We start from the raw sequence: 15,276 nt of genomic DNA on the forward strand, positions 1-15,276 counted from the left end.
AGAACTCATCACTGAGTTTAGGGAGGTTGCAAAATATAAGATTATATACAAACATCAATGGCATTTCTATATACTAGCAAGTAGCAATTGGAAGTTTAAAGTTATAGATATAATATTTACAATTATATCCAAGAAAAGGGAAATACTTAGGTATAAATCTAACAAAATATATATGAGACCTATATGCTGGAAACTACAAAACAGGTGAAAAAAATTAAGAACTAAATAAATGAAGTGGTATACCATGTTCGTAGATTTAAAGACACACTATTTTTTTTAACATCTTTATTGGAGTATAATTGCTTTACAATGGTGTGTTAGTTTCTGCTTTATAACAAAGTGAATCAGTTATACATAAACATATGTCCCCATATCTCTTCCCCCTTGCATAAAGACACACTATTATTAGCATGTCATTCTCCCCAAACTGATCTATGGATTCAACAAAATTCCAATGAAATTCTCAACAATTTTTTTTGTAAAAATCAATAAGCCTAATCTAAAAACTATATGGAAACAACTAGAATGGTCAAAACAATTTTTAAAATATAAAGTTGAGGGCTCACCTGATTTTAAGACCATAATGCTATAGTAATCAAGACAGTGTGTTATTAGAGAAAGAATACAAATGTAGATTAATGGGAAAATATAGAGTCCAGAAATAGACCCACACTTATACAGATAATAGATTTCTGACAAAGATATCAAAGCAAACAATGGAGAAAGAATAGACATTTCAACAAATGGTATAGGAATTATTAGTCACCTACATGGTGGGGGGAGGGCTTAATCCACACCTTGCATCATATAAAAAATACCTCAAAATAGATCATAGCTCTAAATGCAAAAATCCGTAACTTTAAAATTTCTAGAATAAAACACAGGAAAAAAAATATTTCTAACCCTGGGCTATAGAAAGATTTCTTAGATATGATATCAAAAGCAAAATTAATAAAAGAAATACTTGATAGGGTGGATTTCATTTAATTAAGAATCTCTGTTCTTTGAGGGACATTGTTAAGAGACTGAAAACTCAAGCCCCAAAACTGGGAGAAAATATTTTTAAAGTACATTCCTCATATTCAGAATATAAACATAGTTCCCAAATCTCAAAAATAAGAAAACAAACAATTCAATGAAAGTGGGCAAAAATTTGAAGACCCTACAAAGAAGTCATACAGATTACAACTACATGAAAATATGCTCAGTGTCCCTAGTTATTAGGGACATGCAAATTAAAGCCAAATGGGATGTTAAAACCTAAGAAGGGTCTACGATTTTATCCTACTTGCATCTAACAAGTTTGCCTGTTACTGTTTTATAGATGTTGGCAAAGATGCAAGACTTCTGGGTTAGAGACAAAGGACAATTTATTACTCACAGTACCTCCAAGTACCATGGGGGTTATGCAGAGGCAGGCCCAGATAGATTCCGTGCGTGCAATGGGTTTATGTCGCCAGAGAACACCAAGCTTGGAAAACCTCTATCATTTGCAAGCAAATTTGCCTAAGCTTTGCCCTGAAGAGAGACATTAACTTTATTAGATTGGACAGCAAACAAATATCCCCTGTGCTCTGGAGGGACACACTATCTTCCAAGGCTGTCATAAAAACACCCCTGAAAAGATAATCCAAAACAAAAGGCTGTTTGTGGCTCTGCCCTGCTCATAGGACATGCAAGACACCAATGGAGAATTATCTCCCAACATGAGTTATCACCACACACCTATGAGAATGGCTAAAAAATAATAATAATAATACCACAAAGTGTTGGTGAGGATATGAGTGACTGGAAATCTCACACATAACTTTTGAGAATGCAAAATTGTACTCTGGAAAACAGTGGATTTTTTTTATAAAGTTAAACATATACTTTCCATATGACCCAGCAATCCCACTCATAGGTATTCACCTAATTGAAAACATATTCACACGAAAACCTGTTTTGCAAATATTTATAGTAGCTTTAGTCATAATGCTAAAAACTGGAAACAACCCAAATATCCCTCAACTGCTGAATGGATCAACAAACTGGGGACTTCCTGCAATGGAATACTATTTAGCAATAAAAAAAAAAAGCAAACCAGTGGAACACATGACAACACAGATAAATCTCAAGGGTGTTACAATAAGTGCATTATGAAAACAGCCAGCCTCAAAAGGCTACAAACTGCATGATTCCATTTATATGACACGCTGGAAAAGGCAAACAAGAGAAAGAGAAAACATATCAGCAATTTCCAGGAGCTGGAGGTAGGGAAAAGGACTGGCCCCAGAGGGACTTGAGTGATAGAACTATTTCATACCTGGATGGTGGTGGTGGTTAGAAGACCATGTGTGTCTGTCAAAACTCACAGAACTGTGCACTACAGAAGGATGAATTTTACTATATGTAAATTATAGCTTTAAAAAGGGTGGGGGTGGGAGAGTTACATGTGTAAACTCTAGAATCAGACTACCTGAGCTCTGCCTCTTTCTAAATGTCAGTCTTGGGTAGAGTCCCAAATTCTAATCATCAATTTTCTCAACTGTGAAGTGAGAATAATAATAGTATTTACCTCATAGAGCTGTTAGCTTTCCTTGTTGTTCCATCAGTAATTATTATCTGATGTCCTATTATATACCTAACATTGTGTTTGATAGTAAGGATACAGAAATGAATCTGTGACACGGCTGCTGGCTTCCAGAAGGCTACAGTCTGGTGAATCATCATTTCCCGAATGAACAAATGAACACAATTGTTTAATTGCCATTAGATTATTACAATGATTACAAAAATTAACAGAAGCCAGTGTTAAGCATCTATTGAGCCAAATTCATGTTAATAATTTTAAATATAGTTCAACTTTAGCAAGAATTTTCTAAAATAGGAATAGAAATTTCAAGTCAAATCTAAGAAATCCTATTAGTAGTCCAGACATTTCTAGGATTATCTCTATAGATAATTTTAAAAGGCTTGCAATTGCATTTATTTATAGTTTATATCAGATTCAGAAAGAATATTAGGCTACCTTGGTTCACCAATTCATTCTAGCATTTAATACTTTAATTTGAGTAAGAGTATCAAGAAAGCATTATACATATATGTGGAATCTAGAAGAATGGTACAGATAAACCGGTTTGCAAGGCAGAAATAGAGACACAGATGTAGAGAGCACACATGTGGACACCAAGGGGGGAAAGGGGGAGTGGGATGAATTGGGAGATTGGGATTGACATATAAACAATAGTATATATAAAATGGATAACTAATGAGGACCTGCTGTATAGCACAGGGAACTCCACTTCACTGTACATTAGAAACTAACACAACATTGTAAAACAACTATAGCCCAATAAAAAAATTTTTTTAAAAGAAAGCATTATAAAAAGAATATGAAATTATATTTCTTCATTTACTAAGACTGTATGTACCTGGATAAAACATTCCTCTAAAAAGATAAAGCTAAGAGGAATCACTGAAAATGGATGAAGACACTAAGAAAGTATTCCAGAAAAGTCTGCTCCCTCCAACAAGAAGAGAATTAATGAGTGCACCTTTTACATTAAAAGATCTGAAAACCTGCATGAGCTGTGTGGGCATTACAAACACACATCCTATAAACACACCCAACACCTTTCTCTGCCTATCATGGATCTCTCTCTCAATAAAATGGAATGTCCTTACTTCAGGCTTAGAGTAACAGAAGCGTGAGAAATTCATGCCAGAACATACTACAGCTACTTTTATAGAGTTAATTACATTTTCACCATATTCATTATGCATTTATTGAAGGCCCATTATATGCTCAGTTCTGACAGGACGAAGCCCTATAGGCAGTTTGTTTTAAATGTGTCCTTTCCATTCAAGGCTAGAAGAAAAGCGAGCTATTCTTATTCCAAAGATTTCCTATCTACTGTCATCTCACATCACGTCTCAGTACAACACTGTGAGATGTGTTCTTGGAGTGTTATCAACTAAAAATTTTGCAACAAGTATGGCTTTTTGCACAGGATTTCACACTGAATAATATAGTAACATCTAGAGATTCCTAACCTAGTTTAAAAAAGAGAGAATATTTTTAAAGATGTTTTAAACAGTATGACATATGCACGAGGGGCTTCTCAAACAGAACCCACAGACTCGTTTTCACCATTTCACTTGCTCAGAACTATTGTTTTGGAATATGGAGCCCACCAATGTGGATCTTCCGAAGTTTTATATATTGAAAATATTCCTAAGGATTACAACTCTCATTAAGAAGCCAGTATGTGGAAAGGTATAAGAGACAAAAATAAAATTCAAATGATAACTAAAACAAATAAAAATAAAATGAGTAGAAATGTCCTTTGGACAAACCCACAGAAAATGATTACTGGCTAGCTTACCTTGCATTTTTCCATTAATGTTTTCTAAAATACCAGAGATGTGGCTGTCAAAGCCCTGTTGAAGGCCACTCCTTTGCTTTTCAAGGTGATGTTCTTCCTCGGCAATAGAAGAAAGCACATGTGGTGGCTTTTGGTCATCAAGGGTCTGATTGGGCCACTGGGTCACTATGGAACAGTCCTTTGCATGCTGGCTAAGTCTGGGGCTTGAACTTTGGGCAGAGTCCTGCAAATCACTATTACAACAGGAGAAATGATCCACTTCAAGAAACAAGGAATTTATGTCCTCTTGACTCCAATTGCTTTGTTCTTCATCTTCAAAGTAAGTTTCCTGAATCTGAATATCATCTAAGTCCTGGTCTAGCTTGTCACTCAATTTAGAGTCTTGTTTGTTGAAGTTAACCAGCAAAGCAGATAACGTATCTCCTGCTTGCTGGAGAGCTTCATAAACCCGAGATATCCAGGAAGAGAGAGGCTGGAAGAGGTTCTGAGCATCCTGAGATGCCATTGTCAACAGCATGGCCAACTATCTGATGTCTACAAGTCCACTTGTTCCGTTCCTTCAATACTCTGGACTTAGTGTGAACTACAGAACAAGCACGATGATAAATTAAATTGGAGGTCTCTCAATGGCTGTGAATATTTCACTCTCAAAACTTCTCAGCTGAAACAGAGGAAAGAAATACTTACACCTGTTAAAGTTACAACCTCAGGCCCATCACTAGATTCCTACAATCAATGTCAAACAGTATCTGGGGACAAAAAGGGGTCATCATTGAAATCCTTAAGGCAGCTAAATAAAAATGACTGTAAAAGTCTAAAGGTATCAATAAATTATTTCAATGCCTGTTCATCTCTGCAGACATGTGCAAAACTTCCATTAGCACTAATGGGCTCTATTCCTGTGGACTGAGAGAAGTCTATCCCCATAGACCGTACTTAACAGTGTGAAAAGGATAAATGAATCTTCATTAAGAGGCAGTTGGACATGACATTTCAAAATACAAGAAAGGTTGGATGCTTCATCTATGAATCTGCAGATCACAGAAAGCAGGCTAATAAGCATCTCTGCTTCATGGCACGAAGATTTATCCTTTCAAAGGAAATGTGTGCCTGGAATTAAAATGCTTTTAACAAATCTTAGAGCAGGATTTTATATTTTTATGCAATTTCTAGAAATAACACCTATTCTTGGGAAACAACCAACCTCTGAAAGACTGAGGGTGGCAAGTGGATTACACAGCTTATTGGAGACATGTCCAGAGCATTTTGTTGCTTTTGTCTGTGTTCCAACTGCCCAAAGACAGCCCTCTACAACCTGCGAGACTCCTGGGAGACACTCCTTCCCACGAGATTCATAACCTGAAGGAGGCAGCTGCAGGACGTCGACAGAGCAACAGGGCACAATGAACACTCTAGGGCTAAAGATCTATACTTTCACAGATATGCATGTATACACACAGATATACAAACATGTACACATATACCTGTGTATACATAATCATATGTTATGTGCATTATGTGTGTACATACTTATCTTATTGCCTTTACACTGCTCATCAACAGCTCAGGATGAATGTTATACATGACAGCAGAGCCTGAATTTCTGCTTGCATTTAATCACCCCATCTCTTTTATAGTAATAGCTTCCTTCTGACCAAATCAGCAATCCTGTAAATTTCAGCCATCTTGACCTCAGGCTACTATATGTGACACGATTGCCTACATCCTCCTAAAAACTTCTCTTTAGATTCTGTGCTAGCCATACATTGATTCATTCAATAAACAAATATTGATTAAGTGCCTATTAAGTGCTGGGCACAATGCCAGGTATAAGGTAACCCTGAGGTTTCTATCCCCATGGAGCCCACATTCCAGTTAAAGGGAAACTGAGCTCTCTGCACTTTCCTGACACTGAATAATTCATGTGTCTGTATTTCAGGCTCTTCCTTGTCTAAACACCAACTACATATATGCAATCACTCATTGTCCTACAGTTTCCCCTCTTCTCCCTTAATACTCACCAGCTGGGAGAGGTGACCCATCCATAAGTCTCGATTAACACTTTTTTAAAACTCTAAAATATACATATCCAGCCCTTAACTCAATCCCTCTTTCCAGACTTGTGTCTGGTTATCTAAGCCAGTGGTTCTCAAACTCTGCTGTGTCGGAATCACCTGGTGAGCTAATAAAAAACACAGAGGCCCAGGCTAGTTGAAGGAAAAGGCTCTGGACCTTTGCATTTTTGTCAGGTTCCCCAGTTGATTCTGACAACCATCAACGTTTGAGAAATGCTGACCTAAGGAAATAGCTACACTGGGACAACTCACCAAAATCTCAACTTCAGCTCATCAAAGCCTAGCACATCACTTTTGCTATAACAAATGTTCAACACTCTAGACTCACATTTTAGTGGTTGTGAATTTCTCCCTTCAGCCCTCCCCCTTTCCATTCCTTCCATCCCAAGTTCTGCTAATTTGAGGTCTATGATGACTCACTTCCATTACTTTTTGTATAGTTATCACCTTTCCCCACACTCGAATTTCCTCAGAAATTACATACCTAATTGGTTTCAGTCTCTAATCTTCCCTGGCCTCAATCCATCCTCTAGGTTTGCTCACCAAACCTGATATTGCATCGGGTTTATTGCCTGTCTCCTCCCCTAAAATGGAAATTCCATGAAGGCAGGGATTGTCTGTTTTGTTCTCTAGTTTATTCCCAGTGCCTGCAAGTATGCCGAACACATAGTAAATTCTCAATAAATGAATTAACAAATCCTATTTAAAACTGTGCAAAACAGTGTCTAGCATATAGTATATACTCAAATGTGTTAAACTCATTAATAAAACCTACTCAGAACTGTTGAAAACATCTTAATGTTACCATACAAATCCCCTGCTTGATTACACTGAAGAGTTCTTTCAGTATTTGTTCCACCCCATTTCACCACCCATAGGGTTTTTTTGTTTGTTTGCTTTTCCTCCACAAATATTTTGCTTAAATTAATATGCTTTGGGGCATCCCAGACCTACAAAGTTCCCTGAAAAAACACTGTATCACTGTGCCTTAGGTACAAGAAACTTTTTAAGATAGGAATGACATATTTTCCTTAATAATCCAATAATCTTTTTTATTGTTCTTTTATATAGAGAAAACTTTTTTTTCATATACAACCCAACATATTTGAATCTACGCCAGCATTTTCTTATCCAATCTTGGAACTAGTAACAACCCATGCTTTCGGTCTTATGTCTCCATGTCTTCTGAAATCTCTGTCCATCAAACCCTCATGGCAATATTTTTAAAAATAAATCTTGTATAACTCCCCTAGTTTAAAAACAAACAAACCACACACACACACAAAAAAAAACATACTGTGGCTTCCTATTTCTTCTACTGCAAAATTTGACCAATAGCAAACGTTAATTCATATTTGTTCACACAGAATTTTTTAAAACTTAATTTGAATGCCTCCAATTCACTACAGTCCTCACCTCTTCCTGCTGTTTATACCCACTTGCTTTACTCGTTTCTGTGTAGCCTGCCTGACCCCTGGATGCATTTAGTTTTCAAGTTCTACCCTGTAGGATAAAGTTTACATTCTTTACCATGGCAAACAAGAGGAGAGATGCTCAAAAAAATTAACAATCAGCATTGTCTTACTGCCCCTACTGCTGGTGGGTGGGTGGGGGGCATCCCTAAAGGCCTCCAGCTGGGTGTCAACTCTAACTGCTGAAGTACTAGCTGTGAGGAGGTCTGGGAGGTGAAACAGGACAGTGGGAGGGGTCTCGGATCAATGGCTATTCATCAACCAGCTTGGAACTATTTCAATATTTGCACAACTCACAGGGCCCTACCTTTTGTCCTAATTGAATGTCCAGCTGTGTGTGAGCTGTTTCCACTAATACCGCCCCACAGTGGGAACTCAGCCGTTCCTCACCACTCCTCACTCTGAAGTCCTATTTACCCATAACACTAACACACTAAGCATTTTCCAAAGTGACTGTGCTCTTTCCTGACCTCTGTTTGCTCTGCCCAAGGTGCCTTCTCTTCCTACCCTGCCTGGTAAATACTTACTTATTATTTTAAATGAAACTATTATGTTAACTCTTTATCTATAATCGAAGGTGTGGCCTCAGAGTGCTTTGAATGTGCCTTTATGATATAAGGTTTTACTTGTTGTGATAATGATTGGTCAATCTTTCTCTTCCAATGGACTCTGAGACCATAAGTGCTGGGACTGTGTTTATACTTTATAGCTCCAGAATGCACACAGGGTAGGGACACTGTAAAAGTTTGCTGAATGAATGAATGAAAATTACTAATGAAAGATTTTAAAGCTAAGTAGCCCTAATTCCTTTGTTTTTATTCATCTGTAAAGTAGATGACCTCTAACAGTTCCTTTCCATTTTAAAACCCAAGAATTTACCAGTGTGGGGCAAAAAGCATTTTAACACTGAGGCTGGATGTAGTATTCAGCAGTAAGTCACCTTTTCAGGGACTGGTTCTTTACTTTTGCCAATAACCATTGTCAGATGATCTCAGAGTGACTGGAAAGAGACCAAATCTCAGTCTATATATGAAAAGTTGTCCAGTTGTTATATTCCAAAATAGTAAGACAAAAGGGCACCTACAACTAGAATCTGAAAAATTACCAAGTTAGCAACTCTAGAGAACTTTCACTTTATATTAAAGCAGTCTGAAGCCAAAAGGGCTAAGAGCTGGCAGAGTAACCATGGAGATACCTTTGCTGCATAGGTAAATTTCAACTTAATTGGTGGAACATGTCAAGTGTAATACCAGTTATATACCTGGTATCCTTGCTTTCTAAGTGGTAAGAAAGCCCCCAAAACTAAGTTGATTCTGGTGCTCTAAAAAAATTTTTTTAATAAAAAATAAAATAAAACCACACGAGAAAGAAAGAAGAAAAGATGGTCTAGGTCCCTGGATTAGAAGAGAAAATACATATACAGTCTGTGGTAGCTGAGAGGGCTCATTATTTGAATTAAAATAGTTGATGAATTTTCATTAGTATGAGAAGTATAAAACAAAACAACAAAAAACATGTGTTTAACATACAAGCTCCTACCACAAACATGACCAGGGCCTCTCAAAATACTTAGAATAAACTAGCAATCTAACAAAGAATTAGTAACAACTGATAAATAAAGATGAAAGGAAAGCCACTGATAAATTCCTAGGGGCTATATTTCTTTAAATTTCATTTAAATTAGAATTACATTTTAATTATAAAAGTGCTCAATTAAGGTCATTTCAAATACAGGAAATGACTAAACAGTAAACATTAAAGAGTTTTGCTTATGCATGGGGAAAAACTGTCAAATTCCTGAGCCATATGCTTTCTCACATATTTTGATCATCCTGACCAAGGGTAATTGTGAACAGAAAAGAAGTGTGCCATCCCCAGAATAATAGTGCTCATGGTCTTTTAAAGGCTGTTAGGTAGTCTTTCTGAACTCACTTCCTATCTGATGACAGATGCTTGGCTGGAAGAAGAGAGTGATGACCTAAGAAGGAAACCAGCTTCTAGGAGCTATGCCTTAAAAATCTATGTTATTTTGGTGAAATCTCAAGTGGAAGCCTGTAAGCATGTGTGGTTTTTAAAGGATTATCAGCTCCTGGAGAGAGTCAGATACATGCTGAGAGAAAAGAAAATCTCTCCAATGATATGGCCCCCAGGTAACCAAACCCCAAATCAAAATCTTATACAAGTTCATCTACTGAAGTGTGTTAATGTTTAGCATTTTTCAAAGAAGAAATCACTTTGGAAAATCGACTCTTCTTATTCTCTACCAAGAACTGTAGGGCAATCATAAGTAAGAGTCAAGAATACTGGGCTTATGTAAAGTGCCTTCTCGCAGCCATTATTTAACTTCCTTGTGTCATCTACTAGATGTGGGTTATTTATTAGGGTTCCCTGGAGTAGTGATGAGGCTAATTAAGTCTATAATTTTTATGACAATTATCATGCCTTTAGGAGAAAGGCATTTTGCATTACCTAGCATGAACAAGAAGGCTTAGAAAGATGAATAATACATGGAGTCAAAATAAGAACTATAAAATGGGCTGCAAGCCATCTTTAACATGATTCCAAAGAGTCTACAGGTGTTTTCTGTTAAGAGCAAATTTGTTATGTGGGTAGGAAAATGTGCCATTGAGATGAAATATCTTTTGTAGCATTTGTCCAAAATGTGTTCTAAATGCTGGAATCTTAACAAATATAAAAATGGACTACTGAAGACTCTTGATGTTAGCAATATGGATATAATATAGCCATATTGTCAATGCTGAGGAATGGGCAATCCAATAGACCCTTCACCACTGGGCTTCAGAGGGACAATTAGCATAAAGCAAAATATGAAACTGCCCTCTAATTGAAATATACTTTGGTCACTAGACACTGAGAAAAATGAGTCAGTGTGAAAAAAATTAGCAATGGCTTTGGAATCACACAAAACGAGGCTTAGTGTTGGATCTTCCCTCAATTATGGCACAGCACGGGGCCAATCAGGTTACCTGGGCGCACCTAAATGTCTTGATCTGTAACATGGAGAACACTACCCCCTGCCTTGCAATTCACTATGGAAATTAGATTGCACAATGTTTCTAAAGCACTTGGAACAGAGCCCAGTACATAACAGGCGCTCAGTATCATTTATTCATTACTAGACTCAAATTTGTGACATTTTAAAAGGTAAAAGTATATTAAACTTACAATCTTTTCCCTGATGTGGTAAGACCTCAGAAAAAAGATACTATAATTATAACTAACATTTGCCAAACACTTCACAGTATGCAATGCTTTTTGACAACTTATAGGAATTAAAAACTGTTTGTGAAGAATATTAGCCTTCCTGTTTTGCAGTTGAAAAATCTGAGGCTCAGAAAGAGTAAATGACTTGCCCCAAGGGTCATACTTATAATAAAGAGTGGGGCTGATATTTCAACTCTCCCTTGTTGAATTCCAAATTCTTGCTTTAACTGCTATTCCACATCTTCACAAAATGCCAACAAGATAGTGAAGACACTAGAAATAAAAAATGTGGCACCCCTAAGATCATAGAAGCACTATTTACAATAGCCAAGACATGGAAACAACCTAAATGTCCATAGAAACAACCTAAATGTCCATCAACAGATGAATGGATAAAGAAGATGTGGTACATATATAAAATGAATACTACTCAACCATAAAAAAAAATGAAATAATGCCATTTGCAGCAACGTGGATGGAGCTAGTGATTATCATACTAAGTGAAGTAAGTCAGAAAAGAAAGACAAATACCATATGATATCACTCATATGTGGAATCTAAAATATGACACAAATGAACTTACCTATGAAACAGAAACAGACTCGCAGACATAGAGACAGACTTGTGGTTGCCAAGGGGATGGAGGCTGGGGGAGGGAAGGATTGGAGTTTGGGGTTAGTAGATGCAAACTATTATATATAGAATTGATAAGCAAGATCCTACTGTATAGCACAGGGAGTTCCTGTATAGCACAGGATATATTCAATATCCTGTAATAAACCATAATGACAGCTGCACAGCACAGGGAGATCAGCTCGGTGCTTTGTGTCCACCTAGAGGAGTGGGATAGGGAGGGTGGGAGGGGATATGGGGATATGTGTATATGTATAGCTGATTCACTTTGTTATACAGCAGAAACTAACACACCATTGTAAAGCAATTATACTCCAATAAAGATGTTGAAAAAAAATATGAAAAAGAATGTATGCATAGGTATGACTGACTGAATCACTTTGTTATACACCAGAAACTAACGCAACATTGTACATCAACTATACTTCAATAAAATAAAAATTTTTTAATGTAATGTATTTTCCTAATAAGTAGTCAATGTGGTGCTCAAATCCAGGTTTGCAGGACTCCAGGGTCTATTCTCATCCTGTTTCCATGCCACCTTGGCTACCTATTCCACTAATGAAACTCTTCTAAAAATAAAAACTTTTGCAATATTCCAAAATAAGTATGATAAAATTTAAAAAATATACTTTTCCAAAGTATAAAAGTAAAGTAATAACAATAAAGTAAAAAAAATTCTAAACTACTACCTAAGTCAAGGAAGACTTATTTTAACCTTTTTTTTTTTTTTTTATGGCTGTGTTTGGTCTTCGTTGCTGCGCGTGGGCTTTCTCTAGCTGCAGTGAATGGGGGCCACTCTTCATTGCGGTGCATGGGCTTCTCATTGAGGTGGCTTCTCCTGTTGGAGAGCATGGGCTCTAGGCACACAGGCTTCAGTAGTTGTGGCTTGCGGGCTCTAGAGCGCAGGCGCAGTAGTTGTGGCACACACGTTTAGTTGCTCTGCAGCATGTGGAATCTTCCCCGACCAGGGCTCAAACCTGTGTTCCCTGCATTGGCAGGTGGATTCTTAACCACTGCGCCACCAGGGAAGTCGCCAGAAGACATTTTAAAATCTATTTTTCAAACTCCATGCAACAGAAAGCTTTGTATATGAACATGATGATCTCAAAAAGACTTGGGTTGACCCAACAAGAATTTTTAATTGCTCGAGGTTTTTGCCACTGTAACAATAACATCTTTTAAATAATCTCCAGGGGCTTCCCTGGTGGTGCAGTGGTTGAGAATCCGCCTGCCGATGCAGGGCACACAGCTTCAAGCCCTGGTCTGGGAAGATCCCACATGCCACGAAGCAATTAAGCCCATGCGCTACAACTACTGAGCCTGTGCTCTACAGCCCGCGAGCCACAACTATTGAGCTCAGGTGCTGCAACTACTAAAGCCCGTGCACCTAGAGCCTGTGCTCCGCAACAAGAGAAGCCACCTCAATGAGAAGCACATGCACCACAACGAAGAGCAGCCCCCGCTCCCCGCAACTAGAGAAAGCCTGTGTGCATCAACGAAGACCCCACACAGCCAAAAATAAATAAATAAAATAAAATTTTTAAAAAGAGAAATGACTTTATAAAAAAATAATAAATATTCTCCAAATTTCATATGCCCATTGAGTATTTTGGAGTATCTATTATATCCAAGGCAGAGATGTAAATATGCTTCACAAATACTCAGTGGTTATATAAACACATAAGTTCTTCAGCATTTCCAGAGGGACTATTTAATGTGGCTTTAATAATACAATTTTCTTAATAGATTGTCACCGCTCTTGCCCAGAAACCCATTTTCAGACACACATATTTTTATTGAGAATTTAAGAATGAATTATATCTTATTGATATTTACCTTTATAAAGACCCAACCATAATGAGGAAGAATCTCATTTTGCATTATCCTAGCTAATGTGATCGCAATTAACTCCCGACAAGAATGTACCTGTGTTCCAAAGCCACTGGCACAGATCAACTGGCCCCAAATAAAGGAGACTCTGAAATCTCAAATAACATACACAGTACAAAGGAATGTAATTAGAAGGTAACGTAACGAAATTGAGGAAGGCAAAATGCAGGTACAACTAACAGGAATTACTCTCAGACTATGAGATTTATCAGACTGTTGATTTTTGTCCCAAGAGATAGAAACATCATTCGTATCTCTTGAAAATGCACTAGGCTCAAAGATAAGGGAAAATTATGGAACTGAGGTAATCGCAGCCCTCTAGAGATAAATTAAGCAATACTTTAAATATCAGCAATCATTTAGTGTTTGTTAAATTTTTTCATTAATTATAGAAGTAATATCAGCTTTATGAAAATTTGTTTTAAGAGGGGAAGATAATGTATAAACCCTCCACCTTAACCCAACTCTCATTATTTTTGCGTATTTCTTCTGTAATTTTTCTTTGTAATTTATATAGAATGGTAATCATATTACATAGGAACCTAACAGTTCTCTTTTCTCCTATTTTTCATCTAGACTTCATCAAGGCCTACCCATTCTTTCATCCCTTGAATCTACCTGCCTTCTCCCACCTGCACAGGTACTACCCAAATCCAAGTCACTATTATTTCCCAGCTGAACCACTTCAACAGCCTCTTAAGTGACTCCTTGCATACTCTCCTACCTGCCCCACCCCCCCGCAAAGCCCCCACAAGACTTAGAAGGCTATATGCATGGTTTGACTTCTTGTCTGTAACCACTCTCTATTTGCTATTTTTCGCATCTCACCACCTCCTTTCAGCATCTTACTTCACCAGGCTCCTCCCACTGGCTGAGAAAGCTCTCCTCCCTCTAGGCTTCCCTCCCCTCTCCCCTAAAGCCCATTCATCTCCTTTCAGGACTTAGCTTACACTTTGCTTTTCAGAATGTTTTGCTTGACAACCAACCCCCATAATCCAGATTCAACTTTATGTCTGGATTCTCTTCTAGTACTTCTTCTTCCTTCTTCTTATTAATACACTGTAATTGTAGCTTATTAATAACTTATGTAATTATTTCTTTTAACAGCTGCCTTCCTCATTAAACTAGAAGCTACATGAAATCAGGTAGTGTGTTCATTTTTTCTTTGCCCTGTTGTCAGCATCCAGTCAAGTGACTACCATAGAATAGGTAGTTTCAAATCAATAGTTTCAAATATCTAAATACACACACAAGACAGTATTATATCCTACTTCTTTCATTTAACATTTTAAGGCATTTTGCATATTTTTACAGGGTTTGTGTTTACCATTTTAATGATTTAACATTTTAAAAACTAAATTTTCCATTAAAACCTGAATACCTTTTCCCAAATTCAAACCTATGAAAGTACTTATTTTTATAACAATATGCAATCTTTTACACCTCAAGAAAAAAATATCCAGTATTCTCCATCAGAATGAGAATACAGTTAAATTATACTAATTCAGACATCATAAATTTGACATTTATAAAAGCTCTGACAGGAGCTAGGGTAAAGCTTACTTCTGTATTTTCTATTAAAGTAAAAGTTAAAAGTAAACTGGCTAAACA

General features: G+C 37.1%; 1 protein-coding gene across 3 annotated transcripts in view; it reads right to left on the reverse strand.

The window, feature by feature from the left end:
- SYT16 (synaptotagmin 16) overlaps nt 1-15,276 on the reverse strand; it is a 255,605-nt gene that overhangs the window by 111,788 nt on the left and 128,541 nt on the right. For 2 of the 3 annotated variants that reach the window (XM_060098065.1, XM_060098064.1), the window contains exon 1: nt 4,368-4,884. The exons of the other annotated variant lie outside the window; for it this stretch is intronic. In XM_060098065.1, coding sequence (XP_059954048.1) covers nt 4,368-4,884 — 517 coding nt within the window. Of the gene's footprint in view, nt 1-4,367; nt 4,885-15,276 lie in introns of those variants that run through there. 3 annotated transcript variants of the gene reach the window in all.

Source organism: Mesoplodon densirostris, chromosome 4 (assembly GCF_025265405.1).
Source record: "Mesoplodon densirostris isolate mMesDen1 chromosome 4, mMesDen1 primary haplotype, whole genome shotgun sequence".
Classification (NCBI taxonomy): domain Eukaryota; kingdom Metazoa; phylum Chordata; class Mammalia; order Artiodactyla; family Ziphiidae; genus Mesoplodon; species Mesoplodon densirostris.